Genomic DNA, 25733 nt, shown 5'->3' on the forward strand with positions numbered 1-25733 from the left:
TGTTGCCCAGCCACTGACCAAGCTCCCCTCTTAACCTGGGGACTCACAACAGAAGGATTACTACGAATCATCTTGTTCTCCTCCGTTAATCGCCGTATCTCCATCTTAGCAACTCTGAGCTCTTCTCTCAGCTGCTGGTAAAGTTGCTCAAGAGAGGGCATCTTGGTTCAGATTCACAGAGAGCACACAAACAGGTCTTCACAGAGCTAAGTACACGTCACCACTGACGTGTACCCTTGGAATTAGGTGTTCAATCAAATGTAAATGAAAATCTGAGGGAAAGTGACATGAGTGATATGGAAGATAATGCAGACCAAGTGATGCCGGAAGATGAAATCGTAGTAAGACCTACTAGGGGAACAGGCACTCAGACCAGAACTGGCTGGAATCATCTCCTAAAGGAAGGAGTAATTTGAGTCGTTTAGCAACGAACTCCGGCCGGCCGCAGTTTGGAAAATACTGTATATATTTTCCAGAAATACAGTAGTTATATGTAAATAGATGGCCATACTGTATTTAAAAGAATTATATTATGGAAAATGGGAAACTGGACCTGCGCCTGCGCAGACAGGACAGTCGCCATTTTGTTTGAATGGGAGTAACAAATGTTGTGTATAATGGGAAGAATTTACCGTGCTCTAGAGGTTAAAATTGGACTGACACCTCTCAAATAGGAGGCGAAATTGTTGGATGTGCATTCCTGCATAACATGAGAATCAGGCGACAGGACAGGACAACTCCAGGAACCTCAGATAAGCTGTCTAAATTATGTTTAATTTCTGGCCAGTAAATTCTTCATAAATGTGGGCCAAACGGGGGGTCCTGTACATGACACATTAATCTCCAGTCAAATTGGTGAGTGTTATGATTAAGATATATTCTTCTTCTGTTGTATAAATGTGTATATATGTGTATCTATAATCATTTATTATTTTTAATATACAGTCCACAAATTTATATATTTACCAGCATTCCTGGTGATGTATATTTCATTTATGATTAATAGGTCCAGAGCAACTTGTGGATATGACAGTGGTAGGTATCGAAGGGGCACATTTTTTGTGACTTAGGTGTCCCAAATTCCTACTTGTCTAACTAATAAATAATAATTATCTTTGTTCATTTATTGTTATGTATATGATGATACATTCAGCTAAATGTAATTTTCCACAATACCATTAACATCGTGTTACTGCGCCAAGACCAATTTATAACGTGTTGTTAAAGTGGTACTACATTAGATTTTTAGTCCAAGCAAATGCATTCTCCTCCAATGATGTGTTGCAGTTACGTGCACTTGGTGGTGAATCTGGCGATGCAGACGGTGCTGGGGCTGCTGCTGGAGTTAGTGCACGGCTGGTGGAGAGTGGGTGCCATATACCTGGCTGGGGTACTGGCTGGCTCCCTCGCTCAGTCCATCACTCAGCCACACTTCTTCCTGGCTGGGGCTTCTGGAGGAGTGTACGCTATAACCTACGCTCACATTGGTAACCTCCTGCTGGTTAGTAACTACTCCCCTGTTTCTCTTACGGGTTTAGTTCATTTTTAGGATGTGCATGTGAATGGTATACCAACAAGATGAGAAATTAGACACATGTGCAACATCTGGGTAAAGATACCCAGATGTTTCACATGTGTCGATGTCCTCATCCCTTTTAGAGTAAATGAATGATTGGCTGAGTTTGAAATCTATCTACCAGGATGGTTAAACAGAAGTAAAGCCTTTCGACTACACGAGAATCATTAAGACTGCATGTAAACAGTTCATTACCAGTTAAAAATACTTCACCCCTAAAACACTTATGTAGCCTCTCAGCATATAAATACATAGAAATATACACTCCTATGTATGTATGTATACAATTTAACGCATGCTCACTCCTGTACTCTCTCCTCTAGCACATTCCTTATAAATCCCTGTTTATTAACATATAACCATCCGTGTGCGTCAGGTATATTTGATCAAAACTTGACGCACTACACTGGCTGGAAAAATGGTTATAATTATAACTATAGTTTTTAAAGGGGTTGACGGGTAAGCCAGCAGAAGGCCTCGGTCAGATGACCAAAAGCTCCACCAGTGGGTCCTCATATAAAACCAGCGTCAGGAAACACTTGTCCTGTTTCCTGACGAACCTGACCTAACACTGGCTGGCTGCCCTGATCTCACACTGCACAAAGTAAGAACTTTCCCCCAGTCGTGTTCCATCACACAGAAAGGATTTGGTAAAACTTTTCTGTTTGCTCTTTGTATTTTTCTTTATTTCTTTTAAAGTCTTATGTCCGTTTACCACCTCTTTTGTGTCAGAATTTATGGTGTGTGTGTGTGTTCACCTATTTGTGGTTGCAGGGGTCGTGTCACAGCTCCTGGCCCTGCCTCTTTGCTGGTCGCTACTAGGTCCACTCTCTCCCTGCTCCATGAGCTTTATCAAATCTCTTCTTAAAGCTTTGTATGGATCCTGCTTCCCGTGTGTGTGTGTGTGTGTGTATTAACCTACATGTGGTTGCAAGGTCGAACCTTAGCTCCTGACCTCTACCACGCAACTTACCGCTTGTCAGATTCGCTCTTAATCTCTTCGGCCCCTGGTTGTCTTCAAGAGGGAGCTGGACAGATACCTAAACACGGTGCCGGATCAGCCGGGCTGTGGTTCGTAATTTGGATTGCGTGCGGCCAGCACTAACAGCCTCGTTGATCAGGCCCTGATCCACCGGGAGGCCTGGTCATGGACCGGGCCGCGGGGGCGTTGATCCCCGGAATACCCTCCATGTAGACTCCAGGTGGCAGGTAGCCCCTATCGTACCTGTTCTTAAAACTATGCATGGAGTCTGCCACTATCACTTCTTCGTCGAGGTCATTCCACTACACGACTGCCTTGAAACTGAAGAAATACTTCCTGACATCCCTGTGACTTATCTGTGTCTTTAGCTTCCAGTTTTGCCCCTGAATTCCTGTTTCCTGCCTCTACAACAGCCTGTCCCCGTTTGTCCTGTCAATACCTCTGAGTATTTCGCATACTGCTATCATGTCTCCTCTGGTGCCTCTGTCCTCCAGGGTCGTTAGTTTTAATTCTTTAAATCTTTCCTCGTGGCTCATAATCCTTGGCTCTGGAAGTAGTCTGGTTACATCTGCACTTTCTCGAGTTTCTTAACATGCTTCCTCAGGTGTGGGCTCCACATTGGTGCTGCATCCTCCAAGATGGGCTTGCCATATGTTGTATAAAGCACCCGAATGACTCTTCGTTATGATTCCTGATGGCTACAACTTTGATATACCAGGCGAGCATTGGCCACAGAGGTGACGCAAGTCTCTGGCGATATGGTAGGCACTGTGCTTACTCCCAGGTCCAGGGACCCTGATCATTTCTAACGTATCCCAGCGTTTGCTCACGTGTCTTTCTATATCAGTTTGTCGGTATCTATTACCAAGGTTTATACCAGGTCCTCTTTAAAGGTCTGCAGTATAACACTGTGTCATTCTTCCTACAGAACTGGTCAGAGATGCAGTTTCGGTGGGTGCAGCTGGTGCTGTGTCTGGTGGTGACGGTGGCTGATGTTTCCTACGCCCTATGGGACTCCTACGGTAGCTCGGTGCAGTCCAACGTGAGTTAAAATGTCTTTAGGTGAAGCACTTATATCGTGTTGGTCATTCAGCACAAAGAAGGGTAGATCCAAATAATAATAATAATAATAATAATAATAATAATAATAATAATAATAAAGTAATAATACATCGAATGACATTTAACAGTGTAGTGAATACCGGCATCATCCTTCTGAATATCTTAATGGTATACAATGCTGAACAAGTTAATAATTAAGACATGTGCAACAGTTAGGTATCTGTGTTCCGAAATGTTTCGCCTACACACTAATCTTCTTCAGTCAAGTACAGGAGACAGCAGAAGCAGTAGAGATGTAAAGACGATGTAATTAGTCCATCACCCTTGAAGACGTGGTTAGTTCCTCAGCTGAGGGACTCAGCGCTTACAAACATAAAAAAATATATGCACAACAAACAAAAACAAGGATAAAGAGGTACACAATGGGTCAAAAGACTGAACCGCAATAACTTAAAACTAACAAAACCAGGATATTATTAAAAATCAACAAAAACCTCATAACAATAAACCCTCAACACAAATAATTATTATCATTATATGTTAAATGTTTAATGTCAACTGAAAACCAACTTCCTCAAGTACTTAAAAAAAAACATTGTTTGGTCAAAGGCCTACACAAATAAAAAATAATTTTGTGCCTTTTTCGCAAACTGTCTTCATACTGCTGTTGTCTCCACCAGACATTTGGGTTTGATTAATACCTGAGGTATGGTAGCAAATACTTGGGTAACTTTGGGAAAGGGTTGGACAAGTGGGTCGGTGGAAAGGTGTCCTGAACCAAAGACACAATTTTGGTTAGGAAAAAAGGTCACATTTTGTTTAAATACCATAAACAATTAAGGTAATAAAAATATTATAAATCAGTTATTAACTGACAGTACATGACTTGTACATGTTGACAACACAATTCATTTTGTAAAAGCATCACGTTTTATTCATTTTCTTAAGCAAGGTAAAACAATGAAACAAAATCATTTAAGTCGGTCATTTATTGACAATACATGTCATGTAGAGTTTGAAAACATCTTACATAATATCCTGCCATTACATATATATAAACTGTTAGGTTAGGTTTGTATTGTTACTTTTTTCTCCTGCGACTTTCTTGCCTGGGTGGGAATGGTTGGTTTTGATAAGGGCCTTGTATGAGCCAGTAGGCCTGCTGCAGTGTTCCTCCATTTTTATGTTCTTTCCTGGTACAGACTGGCCACATGGCCCACCTGGCAGGCGCAGTCGCTGGCTTGCTCGTCGGCATCAACATGCTGAGGAACCTGAAGCTGCGACGCTGGGAGCGTGTCTGTTGGTGGGTGTCTCTCTTCGTTTACGTGACGCTGATTTTGGTCGGTATCATCCTCAATGCCACGCTGCCCGTGCCTGAATTCTTCCCCGACAACGACTACACTGACTTCGCCACCATGAAGGCACGGTTTCTCAGCAGCCTCACTAGTCCCCCATGGAAGGGTGAACCACGCACCGTGTTGTTTGTCAGAAGTGTTCGTATTTCCCTCCTCCCCATCTGTGATTCTTTAGTTTCTCGACTCTGAAGCCTCATCTTGTGTCTCTTGAGAAGCCAGACTTACCTGACAAATCTGGTAGAAAGGCACTTTGTGCAGACCCAAAACTTTATTTTCTAAAATAAAGCCTAAATAAACGAACCCCATTAATAAAAGTTACAGGAAACTGGTATTGGTATACCGACAAAACGTGAAAAAAAAGAAACTTGTGGAATACAAGAAGCTTTTATAAAGAAATGTTTCACTGACTGGATTGACGAACTATTTCTTAATAAAGTGTTTTAGTCTTGCACAAGTGTTTTCTACTTAAAAATAAACCATTGGTCTGTACACAGTGACTTCCTACCATACTTACTCGTCGTGGCCTGAAGGACCTCACGACGATGGCTTTGCGGACACATACAAGTGATGATAATGAAATAAGTGTCGATAATAAATGCGTAATGAACACATGTCGATGTTGAAGAGTAACTTATATTTAGACAAGAAAACAGCAGTGGAAATGAGACTGCACATTTCAATTCACAACTGGAGTTCTCATCAGTAGAACTTGCCAGTGATGACTCCAGTTGAGGGTTGAAATGTATAATAATATCACCGCCGTTGTTTGCTTATCTACATGTGGGATTCACTTCAGGCAAAAACACACACGCACACAAGTATGCAAAACAAGCACTTATTGGGAGGGCATTTTGATTTATCAGAGCTTAATCCAATTACGATATTTTAGGCAAGAGAACACAAATGCAACTCGTGCGACATTTTACTATGGCATTAGATGCGCTTGTCTCCTTTTACCCAACATTATTACAAATGACGATAACTCGACAATACTTGAGGTTCTATACAGAGAGAAACGTTATCCTCAATAACAGCTTCTTTCGGAACGTGTGTTTGTTTTTCAACATTGCCACCAGGAGGCTATGTGGATTTAACTGTGCTGTGACCTGCCTCTCGGTGTCTGGGAACACATTGGCGAGATGTGAGCGGAAATGGAAAATGGAACGAGCACTCCCAACAAGATTTAAATTACATTTATGGGGAAGAGTTAATCGAGAAAGAGTCATGCAATATCTTGGCATTGAGAAGTAAATCGGAAAAGCATTCAGTTCAGATCAAGAGCCATTCACAAGAATCAAGAACCCCCTGTGAAGGGTCTCCATCGGGATAACTGAACGTTGCTATCAAGGACCCAGGTGGAGTCGGAGACGCACAACGTAATGAAATTCATAGCATGGAAAAAATGAAACCGAGGCGGCACACCCAAACTACTATGCCGATTTTTATACTTGCGTGAAGCACGAATCCTCTGTGGGTTATTCAGGAGAAGGCGTGACAGAGGTTCGATCCTCCGTCACGCTAAACACAACGCAGAAATCCTGTCTAGTATAGTTCTATTAAATCCGGCAAACGTTCCAAAAACGATAAAAAGCAGTCTGCTTCAGATGTTTAGGGCAAAGAAAACTACCACAAGCCAAGTCCAAAGAAATCTTTCACTTTCTGTGTACAAAGTGCAGGTATGTTTACATATAGCCAACACGTATGCAAGAAGCTATGCAAATACTGGCTCTGGGATGCAACCTTCTGGACATAGGATAAAAACATGGGTTCAACACACACAGTATCATTGTAAACACCAACTCTGCGCGTCTTTCTTTAAGGCAGAGGATAAAAACAAATGTTTAAGTAAGCGAAGACTATAGGAGAATCTAGCTTCAACAGTTCTTCAGAGTGTGCCGGGGAAGGATTGAACTCGCCTCCTAGCAGTGAGAGCTCCATATGCCTGGGATTTCCTTTTAGCTATCCCCAACCCCTTCCTCCCTTAGCACACTCCTCGACCAACAAACCATCCGCATTTGTGTTGCCCTTCACCTTGCCGCCCCTATCCTCTCTGAACACAGGTGTATTTGCGGCAGTGAATCGCCAGAACGTAGATCCGAGGGAAAGATGGCAAGGTATGAAGGTTAATAACATCAAGAAGAGCCTCGCAACAGCCGAATGCCCAGCAATAAGGTAGCCACCCAAACAATGCAGATGTAATGGCAAGTAACAGCGCCCAGATGGTATCACCCTTCAAGCATGGACAGACGGCAAACAGGTGGTGTGGGACTACACATGTGCATCCACACTGGCTAGTACCTATCTTCAATACACTAGGGAGGAAGGAGGGGCAGCTACCAGCTTCAGGGAGTCCCAGAAGTCTATAAAATATGGCTAACATGTCCATCACTATGTTCGTTCCCATATCCTCAGAGACCCTTGGCCCATGGGGAAAGAGAGCATCTAGTTCCTTAAGGAGCTAGTCAAAAGACTCATTAATGTAACTAGGGATCCCAGTGCAAAGTTTTCTGTTGCAGCGACTCAGTGTTGCAGCTGTTGAGAGGGGTAATGCCTGCTGTATCCCGGGTACGCGTCCCAGCTCTGAGGAGCTAGATGAGACTTTTATATTGTAATTTTTGATAAACACGTAGCAGTATGTACTTGTAATGTATTCATCAAACCTCATGTACTGTATATGTCATCTTTGCACCATCAATGTATCTTTTAAGTCTTGTGTACCATATTGCGTAATAAAATATACCTATTGGTAAAATAAAAAGATGGGACAATAGGAGAAGTGGAATATTCAAATAATTTCAGGAAAAAATCCAAATATTTTTCCTTGAAGCCTTCTTATCCATTTCCCCGAGGCAATTTGTCCCACACACACATATATATATATAATATATATATATATTATAATATATATATATATATATATATATATATATATATATATATATATATATATATATATATATATATATATATATATATATATATATATATATATATATATATATATATATATATATATATATATATATATATATATATATATATATATATATATATATATATATATATATATATATATATATATATATATATATATATATATATATATATATATATATATATATATATATATATATAATATATATAATGTATATATATATATTATATATATATATATATATATATATATATGTATATACATATGTATATATATATATTTATTTATATATATGTAATGTGTATACATACAGTATATATACCGCAAGGAAAAAATAGTCACAACATCGTGGCTGGTACAGTTCACAACTAGCCCACAGGTTGGGGACAGCGAGACAAATCATTACACGTTTCGATCCTTCCTGAACCATTCTCAATCCACGACCTGATAAGGGTCCCAAGACGGCCCGAAACGTCGTCCAAACATTTATATTCAATTTTTGGGTTAGTTGTGGAATAACCACGCCGCAAAGGGGTGTACGAATTTGGTTCACTGGGCTTGAAGTGTGTCGACTACACGGTTGTCGTGAAGGACACAAGTAACCTGCACAACCCCAAACTTTATTTCCTAATATCTCATCATCATGTTTGGTATTTACTCGGCAAATGTTCATGCGGTGAAATGGTATTTTTGTCAGCCAGTGTGAACATGAAGACACAAGTTGACAGAATTAAATTCTACATAGAGCGAAACGTTGCTATATCAGCTTGTTTAGCAACCTGTGTCTCTTCATGTTCACGGAGTATGTAGTATGGCTTATTATGACCGTACATTGGACCTAGACATAAAAACTGACGAATGGAATTAATTTTTTGAGTACCTGAAGAACTGTGATGATCCTCGTAGCCTTGACCAGTACCATAGTCTCTAGCTTGTGTATAAGATAAATAGAAGAATAACAGTACCAACACCGTGGCTTGTACGATTCACATCTAATCCACACCACATCAAGACCCAAGTGAGAGAAAACGGTACAAGGCCTGAGAGTTCGTGTAACTTAGTCTCTAAAGTTTCCTCTATAAATCGTGGGTTATCCGGATGTTGTTCACGCCACGGTATTTAGTTATTTCTTGTGTATAAACTTCATTTTGTCTTGATAATCGTGAAGCATTTCAAAACAATTCTATTTATCACTAGTGTTGTTTTAACTACAGTAATGTTGACGCAAGTGTTGTTTTAACTACAGTAATGTTGATGCAGATGTTGTTTTAAATTCAGTAATGTTGACGTAAATGTTATTTTAAATACAGTAATGTTGATGCAGATGTTTTAAATACAGTAATGTTGACGCAAATGTTGTTTTAATACGGTAAAATTGACGCAAATAGTGTTTAATTCAGAAATATTGACCTATAGAATTGTTTACAGTTCTATTGACGCGCACTGTTTTAAAACAAGACTGACACACACACACACACACACACACACACACACACACACACACACACACACACACACACAAGTATTTCTTCAGCCACAGAGTAGTCAGTAAGTGGAATAGTTTGGGAAGCGATGTAGTGGAGGCAGGATCCATACATAGCTTTAAGCAGAGGTATGATAAAGCTCACGGTTCAGGGAGAGTGACCTAGTAGCGATCAGTGAAGAGGCGGGGCCAGGAGCTCGGACTCGACCCCCGCAACCTCAACTAGGTGAGTACACACACACACACACACACACACACACACACACACACACACACACACACACACACACACACACACACACACACACACCACACACACTTTTAATAAACCAAGAGTGACTTTAGAATTATTTTAATACATTAAAATTGAAAGTCAGTTTATATTGAGCAAGGTTTATATTGAGCAAGGTTTATATTGAGCAAGGTTTATATTGAGCAAGGTTTATATTGAGCAAGGTTTATATTGAGCAAGGTTTATATTGAGCAAGGTTTATATTGAGCAAGGTTTATATTGAGCAAGGTTTATATTGAGCAAGGTTTATACAAGCGTTGCTCTCAAACTTCACTTCAGTGCAACTCTCGCAAGATCTGTGTTTGTTATACACAATAACTAGCTGAATATAACCTGCTCAACAGCAGAGAAGAAAACTATTTTCTATTTTAGTGATTAAACTCTCAATGTATAATCTCTGTATGAATATATATATGGATATATATATATATATATATATATATATATATATATATATATATATATATATATATATATATATATATGTATATATATATATAGGTAGTAGGTTGGTAGACAGCAACCACCCAGGGAAGTACTACCGTCCTGCCAGATGACTGTGAAACAGAAACCTGTAACTGTTTTGCATGATGGTAGGATTGCTGGTGTCTTTTTCTGTCTCATAAACACGCTAGATAACAGGGATATCTTGCTACTACAACTTACACTTTGGTCACACTTCACAGACATGCACATGTATATATATATACATACATCTAGGTTTTTCTCATTTTTCTACATAGCTCTTGTTCTTCTTTATTTCTTCTATTGTCCATGGGGAAGTGGAAAAGAATCTTTCCTCCGTAAGCCATGCGTGTCGTATGAGGCGACTAAAATGCCGGGAGCAATGGGCTAGTAACCCCTTCTCCTGTAGACATTTACTAAAAAAGAGAAGAAGAAAAACTTTATAAAACTGGGATGCTTGAATGTGCGTGGATGTAGTGCAGATGACAAGAAACAGATGATTGCTGATGTTATGAATGAAAAGAAGTTGGATGTCCTGGCCCTAAGCGAAACAAAGCTGAAGGGGGTAGGGGAGTTTCGGTGGGGGGAAATAAATGGGATTAAATCTGGAGTATCTGAGAGAGTTACAGCAAAGGAAGGGGTAGCAGTAATATTGAATGATCAGTTATGGAAGGAGAAAAGAGAATATGAATGTGTAAATGCAAGAATTATGTGGATTAAAGTAAAGGTTGGATGCGAGAAGTGGGTCATAATAAGCGTGTATGCACCTGGAGAAGAGAGGAATGCAGAGGAGAGAGAGAGATTTTGGAAGATGTTAAGTGAATGTATAGGAGCCTTTGAACCAAGTGAGAGAGTAATTGTGGTAGGGGACCTAAATGCTAAAGTAGGAGAAACTTTTAGAGAGGGTGTGGTAGGAAAGTTTGGGGTGCCAGGTGTAAATGATAATGGGAGCCCTTTGATTGAACTTTGTATACAAAGGGATTTAGTTATAGGTAATACATATTTTAAGAAAAAGAGGATAAATAAGTATACAAGATATGATGTAGGGCGAAATGACAGTAGTTTGTTGGATTATGTATTGGTAGATAAAAGACTGTTGAGTAGACTTCAGGATGTACATGTTTATAGAGGGGCCACAGATATATCAGATCACTTTCTAGTTGTAGCTACACTGAGAGTAAAAGGTAGATGGGATACAAGGAGAATAGAAGCATCAGGGAAGAGAGAGGTGAAGGTTTATAAACTAAAAGAGGAGGCAGTTAGGGAAAGATATAAACAGCTATTGGAGGATAGATGGGCTAATGAGAGCATAGGCAATGGGGTCGAAGAGGTATGGGGTAGGTTTAAAAATGTAGTGTTAGAGTGTTCAGCAGAAGTTTGTGGTTACAGGAAAGTGGGTGCGGGAGGGAAGAGGAGCGATTGGTGGAATGATGTAGAGTAGTAAGGGGAAAAAAGTTAGCATATGAGAAGTTTTTACAAAGTAGAAGTGATGCAAGGAGGGAAGAGTATATGGAGAAAAAGAGAGAGGTTAAGAGAGTGGTGAAGCAATGTAAAAAGAGAGCAAATGAGAGAGTGGGTGAGATGTTATCAACAAATTTTGTTGAAAATAAGAAAAAGTTTTGGAGTGAGATTAACAATTTAAGGAAGCCTAGAGAACAAATGGATTTGTCAGTTAAAAATAGGAGAGGAGAGTTAGAGGTATTGGGAAGATGGAGGGAATATTTTGAGGAATTGTTAAATGTTGATGAAGATAGGGAAGCTGTGATTTCGTGTATAGGGCAAGGAGGAATAACATCTTGTAGGAGTGAGGAAGAGCCAGTTGTGAGTGTGGGGGGAAGTTCGTGAGGCAGTAGGTAAAATGAAAGGGGGTAAGGCAGCCGGGATTGAGGGGATAAAGATAGAAATGTTAAAAGCAGGTGGGGATATAGTTGTGGAGTGGTTGGTGCAATTATTTAATAAATGTATGGAAGAGGGTAAGGTAACTAGGGATTGGCAGAGAGCATGCATAGTTCCTTTGTATAAAGGCAAAGGGGACAAAAGAGAGTGCAAAAATTATGGGGGGATAAGTCTGTTGAGTATACCTGGTAAAGTGTATGGTAGAGTTATTATTGAAAGAATTAAAAGTAAGACTGAGAATAGGATAGCAGATGAACAAGGAGGCTTTAGGAAAGGTAGGGGGTGTGTGGACCAGGTGTTTACAGTGAAACATATAAGTGAACAGTATTTAGATAAGGCTAAAGAGGTCTTTGTGGCATTTATGGATTTGGAAAAGGCGTATGACAGGGTGGATAGGGGGGCAATGTGGCAGATGTTGCAGGTATATGGTGTAGGAGGTAGGTTACTGAAAGCAGTGAAGAGTTTTTACGAGGATAGTGAGGCTCAAGTTAGAGTACATAGGAAAGAGGGAAATTATTTCCCAGTAAAAGTAGTCCTTAGACAGGGATGTGTGATGTCACCGTGGTTGTTTAATATATTTATAGATGGGGTTGTAAGAGAAGTAAATGCGAGGGTCTTGATAAGAGGCGTGGAGTTAAAAGATAAGGAATCACACATAAAGTGGGAGTTGTCACAGTTGCTCTTTGCTGATGACACTGTGCTCTTGGGAGATTCTGAAGAGAAGTTGCAGAGATTGGTGGATGAATTTGGTAGGGTGTGCAAAAGAAAATTAAAAGTGAATACAAGAAAGAGTAAGGTTATGAGGATAACAAAAATATTAGGTGATGAAAGATTGGATATCAGATTGGAGGGAGAGAGTATGGAGGAGGTGAATGTATTCAGATATTTGGGAGTGGACGTGTCAGCGGATGGGTCTATGAAGGATGAGGTGAATCATAGAATTGATGAGGGGAAAAGGCTGAGTGGTGCACTTAGGAGTCTGTGGAGACAAAGAACTTTGTCTTTGGAGGCAAAGAGGGGAATGTATGAGAGTATAGTTTTACCAACACTCTTATATGGGTGTGAAGCATGGGTGATGAATGTTGCAGCGAGGAGAAGGCCGGAGGCAGTGGAGATATCATGTCTGAGGGCAATGTGTGGTGTGAATATAATGCAGAGAATTCGTAGTTTGGAAGTTAGGAGGAGGTGCAGGATTACCAAAACTGTTGTCCAGAGGGCTGAGGAAGGGTTGTTGAGGTGCTTCGGACATGTAGAGAGAATGGAGAGAAACAGAATGACTTCAAGAGTGTATCAGTCTGTAGTGGAAGGATGGCGGGGTAGGGGTCGGCCTAGGAAAGGTTGGAGGGAGGGGGTAAAGGAGGTTTTGTGTGCGAGGGGCTTGGACTTCCAGCAGGCGTGCGTGAGCGTGTTTGATAGGAGTGAATGGAGACGAATGGTTTTTAATACTTGACGTGCTGTTGGAGTGTGAGCAAAGTAACATTTATGAAGGGGTTCAGGGAAACCGGTAGGCCGGACTTGAGTTCTGGAGATGGGAAGTACAGTGCCTGCACTCTGAAGGAGGGGTGTTAATGTTGCAGTTTAAAAACTGTAGTGTAAAGCACCCTTCTGGCAAGACAGTGATGGAGTGAATGATGGTGAAAGTTTTTCTTTTTCGGGCCACCCTGCCTTGGTGGGAATCGGCCAGTGTGATAATAAAAAAATAATATATATATATATATATATATATATATATATATATATATATATATATATATATATATATATATATATATATATTCATTCCACAACAAGGGAGTTTAATAATCAGTGCCGCTCATCCTGCAAGTGAACACTCAGTGCCTGGAAGCTGTACATTATTACCCTGATATGAAACTTCAGTGTTGATGTCACCCTCACACAGGAAACAAAATATCGAAATGTCAGTGAAGGACTCTTCACGTTACGAAGCGAGAAGGTACACTAGAATAATGAAACCAAGTTAGCGAGACCGGGAGTGTGCGTTGATATTCTGGTATAGCGAGGCCGATTTAGCGAGACCAGGAGAGAGAGCGAAGGGACATTCGAAGATAGTGTGAACGAGTTAGTGAGCCCAAGAGTACGAAGGAACTTCCTGGGACAGTATTATTCAGGAGAATCCAACGCAATTAGACGAGTCCCAGTAGTATTTATCTGTGCCTCGGCGCCACAATGCAATACCATCTCCAGAGAGATCTCAGAGCTTCGAACGTTGGTTCATTTCTCTCCTGTGAGGGAACAGCGACGCCTCTGTTGCTTCAGGACCAGAGTGTCGGTGATGATTGCAAGAAATGAATATCGAATCCATGTGCAGAACCACCAGGTCAGGGCCCTACTTCAGGACTCCAGTCCTGGACTGCGGGTGAGCGGCACTGAGTTGCTCGGGACGGGGCTCGAAATGTGATCCAGAGACCAAAATGGTATTTCAATTTCTCGTTAAAGTTATGAAAGCGGAATGGATCGTGGAAGATGGGAAGTGGGTGGTGGGATGACGACTCTATTGTAAGGTGGGTCAGAGGAAATGTGTGATGGCATGGAGGCATCAAGATGAGTCGGAGGAAATGGTGTAAAAATATGAGAATCGTGGCAAACGGGAAACTTAAAACGGTCTCTATGCACAAATTCTCTTAGATTATGGTAAAAAAAAGCTAATCATATTTCTCTATTCTTTCCTTAAAGTGCAAAGAAATATTTGATCTGGCCACAGTGTTATATTTGCTTTAATGTGACTAATTTCTTAACCTTCCAATTATTTCAGTGATATTCATACACTTCATTAAATACCCTTTATTGGTGGATTAGAGAATACAGTTACTGGTACTATTACATCAACTACAATTACTACTACTTCTAATTAGGATTCCCCTGTTGTATTTGTACCTGCTACTTAGTCTCTTATTTTAACACTCAAGACTCCAAACTCTTTACTGACTCCAAGAGTGTATATTTTTAAACAAGCTTGAAGAGTCATCAAACCATGTATTAAGTTTTAAGTAATAAATTTTAAAGAAAATATCAAATATAATTCACTAGATTACAAAACAAAACATTACGGCAACAATAATAATATCTATTTAGCAGAAAGTCCTAACTTATAACAATTATCACTTTCATAACTTGACAAACCAAAGGTTAAATAACTTGCACTTACCTTGGTTACAGGGGTTCAGATGTTCTAGAATTTGAAGTGCACATCCACGGACTGATAGTCATTTCTTGGCGCACACTAATAGTCGTACTGCTAGTCTGGCAAGAGAGGCTCTGACACAGTCACTCCAGGGAACACACTGACAGTCATATTGCTAATCTGGCAGTATGTATTTATGTATGTACACACACACATTCAACCCTCCCGCATTACTAAGACATACTTACATTGCTATGACTGTTCCTTCACACCGTAACAAAAATATGGGACGAGCTGACCTAATTACCATGGAGTAATAACCAATATCTTTGATATATTAGAGTATTGTGGGAACTGATTTAACGGTTCATAATTACCCCTTATAGCCTGGTAGGGACCCATGGAGAATCCTAAAAACTCATTGTGGACTCTAGCTGAGGGATCATGTGAGGACTCTCATACTTTATTATGGTCCCAAAGTTGTTTTGACCCTTAAGGGTCATGACAATAAAGATTTAATACAGATAAAGCTGCAAAACAACCACTCTGACAAAACAGTGAAATTCCAAACGCTTTCCTGATTTCTCATTATCAGGTCGTTGTTAATGTGAGAAATCACGAAAGCGCTTGGAATTTCACTATTTTTTTCAGTGGTTTGTTTGTATATTGTGACATCACCTGTTTACTGTGATCTTATTGCATGCAAAGATAAGGTTGTGGAAAGGTTTTTAAATAAGTTGAGATAGAAAAGAGCTCTTTTCTTGTGATTTAATAATAGAATGTCTTAGACTAACAATGTGAAACCCATTTATTCTTACAAGGAGAGAGAGAGAGAGAGAGAGAGAGAGAGAGAGAGAGAGAGAGAGAGAGAGAGAGAGAGAGAGAATAAAAATGCTTTCAAATGAGCTGATGTAGGTAGCAGCTCTTAGCTTGTCAATAAAGTTAGGAATCCTTAACCTGTAAATAACTTGTCAATAAAGCTAGGGATCCTTAACCTAACCTTGTCAAACCGTGTGGAAAAGAGAGAGAGAGAGAGACAGACAGACAGAGAGAGAGAGATTGTGAAATTTACCTCTATAAGTCTCTTAAATTCTTAATCATAAACACAATAAATAACATTCGTGGAATCCAGTAAACAGAGGAAATAAACAGCAATTTTTTTCAGCAGATTCCTTCACTAAGGTTTCAGTTATACATATCAAAAGACAAAATATAATTACCCATAACTGTAATAATAACTGTCATGCGCAATATGCACAAGGTATTATTTACAATGCGGAGAGTGATAAATTATAAAAAATAATATAAAAATGGCAAATTTTACAACCAGAACTTAAGCCAGTTTACAAACTATGTTTATACCATAAATAAGTCAATATATACACATTAGGTAACGTCTGTACACTTTAGGTAACGTCTGTACACTTTAGGTAACGTCTGTACACTTTAGGTAACGTCTGTACATTTTAGGTAACGTCTGTACACTTTAGGTAACGTCTGTACATTTTAGGTAACGTCTGTACACTTTAGGTAACGTCTGTACATTTTAGGTAACGTCTGTACATTTTAGGTAACGTCTGTACACTTTAGGTAACGTCTGTACACTTTAGGTAACGTCTGTACACTTTAGGTAACGTCTGTACACTTTAGGTAACGTCTGTACACTTTCTCTAACATCTTTGCACTTTAAGATATTTGTGAACATTTTTAGGTACCATATGAACAGTTTAATATATATATATATATATATATATATATATATATATATATATATATATATATATATATATATATATATATATATATATATATATATATATATATATATATATATATATATCTTTATTATATTATAAAAATGACCCGGTAAAATAAAGTAATAATCTTTTTTAAACAAAATAAAATTGCAGAGTGTAGTTAAATTATTTATTACTATAAATAAAACATTGGATCCAAGTGCCGTAGCGGCAACAATAGTAAAGAAAAGACGCACGTTGTAGAACAAGCTTTTATTGGAACAACGTTTCGCTCTGTGTAAAGCTTTAATGACGTGTGTCTTTCTTCAGACCAGACTTACCTGGAGTTCATTACCTTTGTAAATTGTGAGTTCATTACCTTTGTAATTTGTGAGTTCATTACCTTTGTAAATTGTGAGTTCATTACCTCTGTAACTTGCTCAGCTATCAAAACTTTGGAGTCCAGTCCCTGGACCAATTATGTACCTCTGTAATCTTTTGACTACCGCCCACAGGATGGGTATGGGGTGCATAATAAACATATTAAACTAACTAAACTCAGCCAGAGGTATTTTTAATTCTTTTTGAGCAAGTGCCATTTATATCACGTTTTCTCACTCGTGTTCCCATCCCGAGCCTCAGGCTTCTGGAGATTTAACTCCGATTTGTAAACAGGTTCTGGAGTGTTTCCTAAGGCGAGAGAGAGAGAGAGAGAGAGAGAGAGAGAGAGAGAGAGAGAGAGAGAGAGAGAGAGAGAGAGAGAGAGAGAGAGAGAGAGAGAACCAGAAAGATGAGATGGAGTGAGGATAAAAGGGGGCAGTGAGTGTGGAGTAGTAAAAGTGAATGGGAGAAAGAAAAGGATTTATGGGAAGGGTCAGGAGATGGGAAGGGAGAGATGGGGAGGAACAACATCCAGTATGTGAATCAAATCCAGATCATTGGCGGATCAGCCGGGCTGTGGTTCGTACGTTGGGCTACGTACGGCCAGCAGTAACAGCCTCGTCGATCAGGCCCTGATCCACCAGGAGGCCTGGTAATGGACCGGGCCGCGGGGGCATTGATCCCCGGAATACCCTCCAGGTAGATCTCGTCACATTCTTTTGCCGTCATAACTTCAAAACTCGTAATAACTCTTCTCGACCCCGGATGTAACCATCATCCAAGCCCACAGCCTTTCACCCAACAGCTTTCCACACAACATTCACAACCATTCATTTCAACTAGACATCAGTTCAGCCAGTCCTTTCATCCACACCACGGCTGCACTCTCTCCACCACAGCCGTCACTCCCATCTCTCTTAATGACCAAGTCAAGCTACACTTAAAACACCTTTTCCGAAATTAATTAACACATCACAGTTAAAGCCGCAAGAGGTTAATCAAAACCACTGTGTCCTCGTAGCATGAGTGACTTTTCTGCCATTACGTTTTCCTAGTCACGCAGTGGTTCCCAAACTGGGGGTAAATTACCCCCTGGGGGTAATTTAACCATTTTTGGGGGGTAATGGAGGGGTGACAGAAAAAAAGTTATGAATTCTGAAAATCAAGAAAACAATGCGGTACCCGGTATGAGGATTATTGTAAACTTTGTCTTAGTATATAAAGTTGTAAAGTAAACCTATTATAAGTAAGTAATAAAGTTAAACCAAATAACAATAAACATCAAAAACTAATATACAGTATTAGAAAAGAAGAAATATATAGCTAAGTGTGTGGAAACCCAAAAGCATTTTGACAAGTATGCTTCAGGACAAAAGTCACTCAGTAGCCCAGATCGACCTGTCCAGTACGCGTCACTCACTTCCTGAGGCTGCCTCTATTTCACACTGTCATTTTATCTGTGAGCATCAGCCGAGGTAGACATAAGCTGGTATGTATGTGTACTGCCCTGTGCAGTATATAGTTAGTATTTACCCACTGTTACTGTGAATTTGTAGCTATTATTAATTTTATATATAATGTATGTGTGGTTCTTACGTTTTCAATGGTTTTGCTAGGATTAGCAGAGTATGCGAGGCTGTATACGTTCACGTTTAGCCATATATATCAATAATAACAACATTTTGTGAAAGGGGTAACATGCTTTATGTGGCATGTTAAATTGGGTAACAAGCTGAAAAAGTTTGGGAACCACTGTCCTAGTGGATAATATCTGTCTTTAGGTATTACAGCTTCTTACTGGTAATACGACTCTCCCTGGTAACAACCTTCAAGACACTTACAAGATTTTGTCTTTATAGTCTCGTTTGTTTTTCTTGATGCTGTTACAAAGTAGGATGGAACTCTTGTCATTTTCATAATCGTTTGTTAGCTTAAAACTCCAGCCGCAATTTTTCTCTTGTTTTTCGATCTTCTCCATCGAAGTTTTAATCTCGCACTGCAAGTTTTGCTTCGTCGTGTGATACATAGTTTTCTTCCTGGGTCGTAGTTACTGTCATCTTCTTTAGCCACCACAGATTCCTTTTCCCAAGCAGTGCTAGGAAGATTTTGGGTAGAGCCAGAACCTTGACTAGGCTCCCCATCGTGGTCCTCTTCCTCTTTCTGCCTCACTCCCATTTCTTCCATCTGCTGGATGACCAAGACTTCTTACCTAGGCATGGCCTCGACCTCGGCCACGGTCTCCGGGAGTGGTTTGTGGTTGGTCTCTGGGAGCATGAGGGTCAGGAGGCCAGCCACAAGAGAGACGATCCCGAAGATCGTTGAAGGAAGAGCGTAGTGAACATCCCCCTGGTGGAGTAAACACAACGTTTGACATTAAAACACATTAAAAATTACGTTTTTGTTTTTTTAGATTACTATTGGGTTAATCATATATAAACATTTAAAAAGACACTATTTACGTTTTCTACCATATAAACATCAAAAACACTAAATTGTGCTTCTTTCCCTAACACTATTTTCAAATACACTTTGAAAATATGCCTTATAAATCGTGATTATCAAATATAAACACTGAAGAGAAACACAATAACATTAATATTTTCTCAAACATACACGAAATATGTATATACAACAAAGCACATTAAAATCGACGTTTTTTATATAAATATAAATATTATTCAGCTTATCTCAGACAACGTACACACAACTGAGTCCAGCTAGGGAGCGTGTCTGCCTCGCGCTCACGAATAAAATACGTACGTAGACAGTATGCTATGGTCTGTTTTTCGAGAGCGTCCACTGAGGTCTGTCCTCGAGGTGGGCCCTCGGCCTCAGTCTCTGCCCAGAGTCCTATAGGACATTAGCACTTTCCCTGCATCTTGGCTCAGGGCTGTCCTACTCGCGTCTGCTTGGTGGAACCCATAGCCAATAACGTACACTCTAGTCTGCATGTTTCTACGTATCCTACAACTCCACTTCTTTTGAATTCACTGCCTCGAATCTTAATAATCAACAAATGATGAGACTTACGAGAAGAGTGATGATGTAGGGGGTGATGACGCAGCCAATCCTGGCTATCATTGAGCTGGTGCCCACTGCAATGTTTCGAACGTGGGTAGGCACTAGTTCTCCGGTATAGAGGTACTGCTGCTGGAACACCGCCGTAGTGAAAAACTTGCCCAGGTTCACCAGGAAGAAGTTCACGTAGATCTGATCTGTTAAAAGGAAACGAAGAAAGCAGAGAGTGAATAAATTTGCTAAATTTTACGTGAAATTGAAGGAATGAAGGTATGGAAGACAGGGGGAAAGGACAAACGGAAGCAGGAGAGTGCAGAAGGAAAGAGTAGAGAACGAAGAAGGCAAGGCATATTATTTTTAAACACTTTTATTTCTACAGGGTTAGGTTATGAGTTCCTATCTTTATTTGCAAGCTAAGAGCTGTTACTTACCTCTGCTTATTTGAAACAGCATTATGTCCAATAAATTTTTTGTTACGAGACATTCTCTCTGTCTCTCTCTTACCCTCGGGAACAGCAAGGATGGCCAGCAGACAAGCACCACAGGCAGCGAAAAGTCCACTCATGGTGGGCCGGCGACCCAACCTATGCAAGAGGAAAAAAATCCAGTCAGCCCAAACACTGGAAGTGAAAACTGGACAACGTTCGCTGTCGTCCTGGACATAACAATTCAGAATGAGCCGAAACGTCATCTAGTTTTCTAATTTGTGGGTTAGCCTTGACGCTAAAATGCAGGTGTCAAGCGCATTGGTGAAGACAAACACACAGGTTGCATAATAAGTTTTTAGTGAGACATTTCGCCTAGCGTAGAATATTTTCACGTCTCGCTGAAGCTCTACACAGAACGTAACGCTGTCCCAGTAAAAGCTCATTCTGAAACTGACATTTTTAGACTCGTACTAGACTGCATCACGACATTTCATCCCGTTTGGAATTTTACGTGGAACCTGATTTATTACAGCTGTCGTGAAGCGTAAGTGGAAACGACAGAAATATTCCGTAGGTATTAAAGCGGGAAATTTAGTGGGTGTTTACGAGTGCGCTTGCCAGCTGAAATATTGCCTACTTATCACCGAGATGATTATCCCCTTCGTAAAGCGAAGGATCAATATTTATTCTAGATAATTATCGCTTTTACAGCTGAAGGAACAGAGTCAATATACTTAGTGAGGGCGAAGGCTATTGTTTATATTTTGATAATGAGTTTTAAGATAATAATTAATTTTTAAAGTAGAATACTATTCCGAAATTGACTAAAGAATCTTCATGAACGAAGTGAAGAAGACGCAACATAATGATAAATTAGACAGATGGTCGACACTTAGGTATCTTTATTGTGGAAGCGTATCGCTACATAGTGGCTTCATCAGTCCAATACTAAGAAGAATAGTGACGATCAGAAGATCATTGAGGTAATCAGTCCCTGATCAGTCCCAGCTTGTCTATTCTCTGAACCATTTATCTACGAGATGCAACTTACTTATCCAAGGCGGAGATGAAGACGAAAGCAGATGGCAGTTCGACTAATCCCGAGATGAAGATCATGAGGAAAGGATCGGCCTTGATGTTGGCACCGGAGAAGATGAGGCCGTAGTAGACGCTGGCTGAGACGAACCACAGGAAAAAGGAGATGAAACATCTGCGACGCATCACCGGGGTTCGAACTAGTGTAACCTGGGCTCGCAGAGTGTTAACTATGAAACTGTACCATCTAGCAGGTCGAGCTTCACTAAACTCGGGATCCTGTACAACATTGTTCATTATTTTACTTCTATTTCAAAGTTATAATTGAATATATATATGAAATAATCAAAATTAAATGTATCTAAAATACGAAATGCAATAAGTTCACAGTAAACAAGTGAAATGGCAATACGCAAAACAACCAGCGAAAAGCGCTTGGGAGTTCACTATTTTTTCACGGTGGTTGTTTTGCAAAATACGAAATGGATGAATAATAAGAAAATTACAGTATAACTAATAGAGCTTTATGATATTAATTATTCATGCTAAGTTTTTTTTCTTAAGACAGATCACGTTGATTAAAATTCGTCAGGAAACAGGACAAGTGTTTCCTGACGTGGGCCTTAGTCACATGATGACCCGCCACTGGAACTTCTGGTCATCTGACCGAGACCTTCCACTGACTTACCTCTCAATTCCTTTAAAAATTAAGATGTATTAGCTGGACAGAGTTACCTTAGAGTGGTCCAATGTGATGAGTTTTAGGATGCACTCATCAGAGGCCAGTTTCTTCCCATTGGTTCGAGCGATGTTCTTCAGGATTTTGAGAGCCTCGTCCACCCTGCCCTGAGACGCAAGCCACCTAGGACTCTCCGGAAGGATCCTGTATAAAGAAGGATACGATCAGTAATGTAGAGAAAATAGTTCGGGTGATGATTTTGAAATAAGGAACACCGAGGCTCCGGAAGTTTACGTAGGAGAAAAGACGGGTTAAAGATGCTAGTATTTTAATCTAATAATTACTGTTTACAATAATTCTTAAGGATTTGTGCGTCATATAATCTTAAAAAATTACATTGTTAATGAACCTGTAAATGTTACATGGTGACTTAGGAAAGTGCTTCTCAGATATATGATGTCCTACTGATATAATATACTCTTATCACCTGATAATTATGAAACACTGTTATTGCCTTACAATTAAGTATTGTGAAGCACTAAAAAACCATACCCCCGGCCGGGATTGAACCCGCGGTCATAGAGTCTCAAAACTCCAGCCCGTCGCAATCGTGTCATTACGATTTCTTAAGTCATGTTGACGGCAGTGAAGGGACTTGAGCTAGAGTTCGCCACGGCCACGCTAGCTGGAGATTCGTCTGTAAAAACTTGCATTTGTGGTCACAGAGGTGCCTGTGCTAATTTTCCTATGGTGTAGAAATATACCTAGTTGGATGAATCTTATTGTGGCTGGCTGGTCTAGTGGCTAGCTGGTCTAGTGGCTAGCGCGACGGGCTGGAGTTTTGAGACTCTATGACCGCGGGTTCAATCCCGGCCGGGGGTATGGTTTATTTGCAATCGTGTCATTACGATTTCTTAAGTCTTGTGAAGCACTGTTATCACCTAACAAGGAATTATTCTATAAAATATTATCACCTTGCAAGAAATTTAAAGCAATGTTTACCCATACGGGTCCAGTGGTTTACGTGAACATAAAATAAACCACTTTATAGAATAGTCCTGCATAACAACACCCGTTTTTTAACGTTAAGAAGGAGAGGGAAGTGTTAGAGTGTTGCAAGGACTCACCAGTAGTAAGTAACGAGGATGAAGGAGGACAGGCCAATAGCCAGCTCCAAGTATCGCCAGGTCCTGATGAAGAAGGCGATACCTGGTAGGATAGCGATGCCCGAGCCAAAGAAGAATGCATACATCATGCCTGTCATGGTGCGTGCTTCTGGCTTGACAATCTCCATTACTGTAGGCAGAGTAGGTACACCTGTGATACTGTACACCTGTGATACTGTACACCTGTGATACTGTACACCTGTGATACTGCACACCTGTGATACTGTACACCTGTGATGCTGTACACCTGTAACCTGTTATATACTGTACACTTTAAATATACTGTACACCTGTGATACTGTACACCTGTGATACTGTACACCTGTGATACTGCACACCTATGATACTGTACATCTGTGATACTGTACACCTGTAACCTGTTATATACTGTGCACTTGAAATATACTGTACACCTGTGATATACTGTACATCCGTGATATATTGTACACCCTGTGATATATCGTACACCTGTGATATACTGTACACCTGTGATATATTGTACATGTGACCGGTTTCGAAGGCTTTTCTAATTTCGTAGCATATGTCTAATTTCGCACACGTGTCAATATGTTACATAGTGTCACGTGATGTTATGATGGTGGTGGTAATGGTGTGGTGGTGGGAATGATGCTGTGGTGGTAGTGAAGGTGTTTTGGTGATAACTTTCACTTACAAAATCCCAATCCCCGAACTTCACTTTCCTCACCCCTAGCTCAACCCTCCCGCCCAGAGTCACTGACCGTAAGCAAGCTCACCCTTGGACTCCATCCTGCCCTTGAAACACAGCTCACACATACCCAGGACGAAGTTGATAATCATCATGCCGGAGCAGACGAAGGCGAGGATGAATCTCAGGGCCAGGAACTCCAGATAGGAGTTGACGAAGCAAGCCACTGTGCCCACCACAGCTGTCGCCAGAGCACACAGCACCGCCATGGTGCGGCGACCAAACCTGCAGCAGTACACCGCTGGTTAGGTTAAAGGTGCTCTAACTTGCATCAGGATAGACACCTGGTACCTTAGCTAGATCAGAACAGGTTATTGGCTAGTGTAATGCAGGTGAGTGACCTGGTGGTCACCTTTTTACTCTGCTATTGCAACTGTTCTTTCTTGGTTAAAAGTTCTGTTTAACGAAATATTATGGTAGATCAACTACGTTCTAGTGGCGCACCTCTGAGTAAATTTTATGCGGTATTTTTCTTGTCGCTGTCTTTGTTAAAACAGTTGTCACTGTCCTTGTTAAAACAGTTGTCACTATCCTTGTTAAAGCAGTTGTCACTGTCCTTGTTAAAACAATTGTCACTGTCCTTGTTAAAACAGTTGTCACTGTTCTTGTTACAACAGCTGTCACTGTCCTTGTTAGAAAACTTGTCACTGCCCTTGGTAAAACTGCTGTTACGTGTCCTTGGTAAAACTACTATCACTGTCCCTTAGAACTGCTGTCACTCCTTTTTAGAACCGCTGTCAGTGCCCATGTTAGAGCTGCTGTCAGTATCTGAACTCCTACTTAGAGCCTCACTATCCCCAACAAAGGACAGAGTCATGGCTAGTGAGGTCATCTCACCTGTCTGAGAGTTGACCCATGACCAGAGAGCCAATTAGGAGACCGCTCATGTACGATGCTTGTACAGTTGCCATCAGCCATCGTCGACCACACACCAGCGAGAACTGTGGGAACCAGGAGGATAGTATCAGTATTAGTGGTTATCCGGACGATAGTATTAGTGAGACTCCAGGATGATAGTATCAGTGGTTACTGATATCAGTGAGACCCAGGATGATAATATTAGTGGTTACCTGGACGATAGTATTAGTGAGACCCCAGGATGATAGTACTAGTGGTTACCTGGACGATAGCATTAGTGGTGGTGATAAAGAGCTCGGCTCACATCCGAAAGGACCTGGGTTCGATTGCCTGCGGGTGGAGATGCATTGGTAAAGTTTCCTGAATCGACGGACGGAACCTGTTGAACGAGAAAGTCAGTGTTTGTGGTAGCTTATGACTCGGGATTTGGTTACCAACCGATACCATTCGAGTTCGATTCCCGAGCGCCACGATACGTTGAAGCATTATTTTTTTTGCTCCTCCTGTTCACCTAAAA

General features: G+C 40.4%; 2 protein-coding genes across 6 annotated transcripts in view; one reads left to right on the forward strand and one right to left on the reverse strand.

Annotated features, from left to right (window-relative positions):
* The first annotated feature begins 1200 nt into the window (after positions 1-1200).
* On the forward strand, positions 1201-7839 carry LOC138854249 (rhomboid-related protein 1-like). Its single transcript, XM_070096283.1, has 3 exons — positions 1201-1501; positions 3487-3600; positions 4823-7839. Exons 1-3 carry the CDS (start codon positions 1259-1261, stop codon positions 5162-5164), a joined length of 699 nt encoding a protein of 232 aa, XP_069952384.1. The 5' UTR covers positions 1201-1258; the 3' UTR covers positions 5165-7839.
* A 9783-nt stretch (positions 7840-17622) lies between these two features.
* Positions 17623-25733, reverse strand: part of LOC128692406 (organic cation transporter protein) — a 35193-nt gene continuing 27082 nt past the window's right edge. For 3 of the 5 annotated variants that reach the window (XM_053781571.2, XM_053781569.2, XM_053781568.2), the window contains exons 6-13: positions 25196-25299; positions 24429-24583; positions 23593-23761; positions 22522-22669; positions 21803-22065; positions 20755-20907; positions 20336-20520; positions 17623-19651 (exon numbers count right to left, since the gene is read on the reverse strand). In XM_053781571.2, coding sequence (XP_053637546.1) covers positions 19515-19651; positions 20336-20520; positions 20755-20907; positions 21803-22065; positions 22522-22669; positions 23593-23761; positions 24429-24583; positions 25196-25299 — 1314 coding nt within the window. In that variant the 3' untranslated portion in view covers positions 17623-19514. The remainder of the gene's footprint in view (positions 19652-20335; positions 20521-20754; positions 20908-21802; positions 22066-22521; positions 22670-23592; positions 23762-24428; positions 24584-25195; positions 25300-25733) is intronic. The other 2 variants (XM_053781572.2, XM_053781573.2) reach the window with 2 other exon arrangements.

The sequence above is a fragment of the Cherax quadricarinatus genome, chromosome 53 (genome assembly GCF_038502225.1).
Source record: "Cherax quadricarinatus isolate ZL_2023a chromosome 53, ASM3850222v1, whole genome shotgun sequence".
NCBI lineage: Eukaryota > Metazoa > Arthropoda > Malacostraca > Decapoda > Parastacidae > Cherax > Cherax quadricarinatus.

What these genes read in the sequence shown, in the direction of transcription:
- LOC138854249 (XM_070096283.1), top strand. Translation starts at nt 1,259, where the DNA reads ATGCATTCTCCTCCAATGATGTGTTGCAGTTACGTGCACTTGGTGGTG. An exon ending in ACATTGGTAACCTCCTGCTG is followed by an intron (nt 1,502 to 3,486) that starts GTTAGTAACTAC and finishes TTCTTCCTACAG; the next exon opens with AACTGGTCAGAGATGCAGTT. An exon ending in GTAGCTCGGTGCAGTCCAAC is followed by an intron (nt 3,601 to 4,822) that starts GTGAGTTAAAAT and finishes TTCCTGGTACAG; the next exon opens with ACTGGCCACATGGCCCACCT.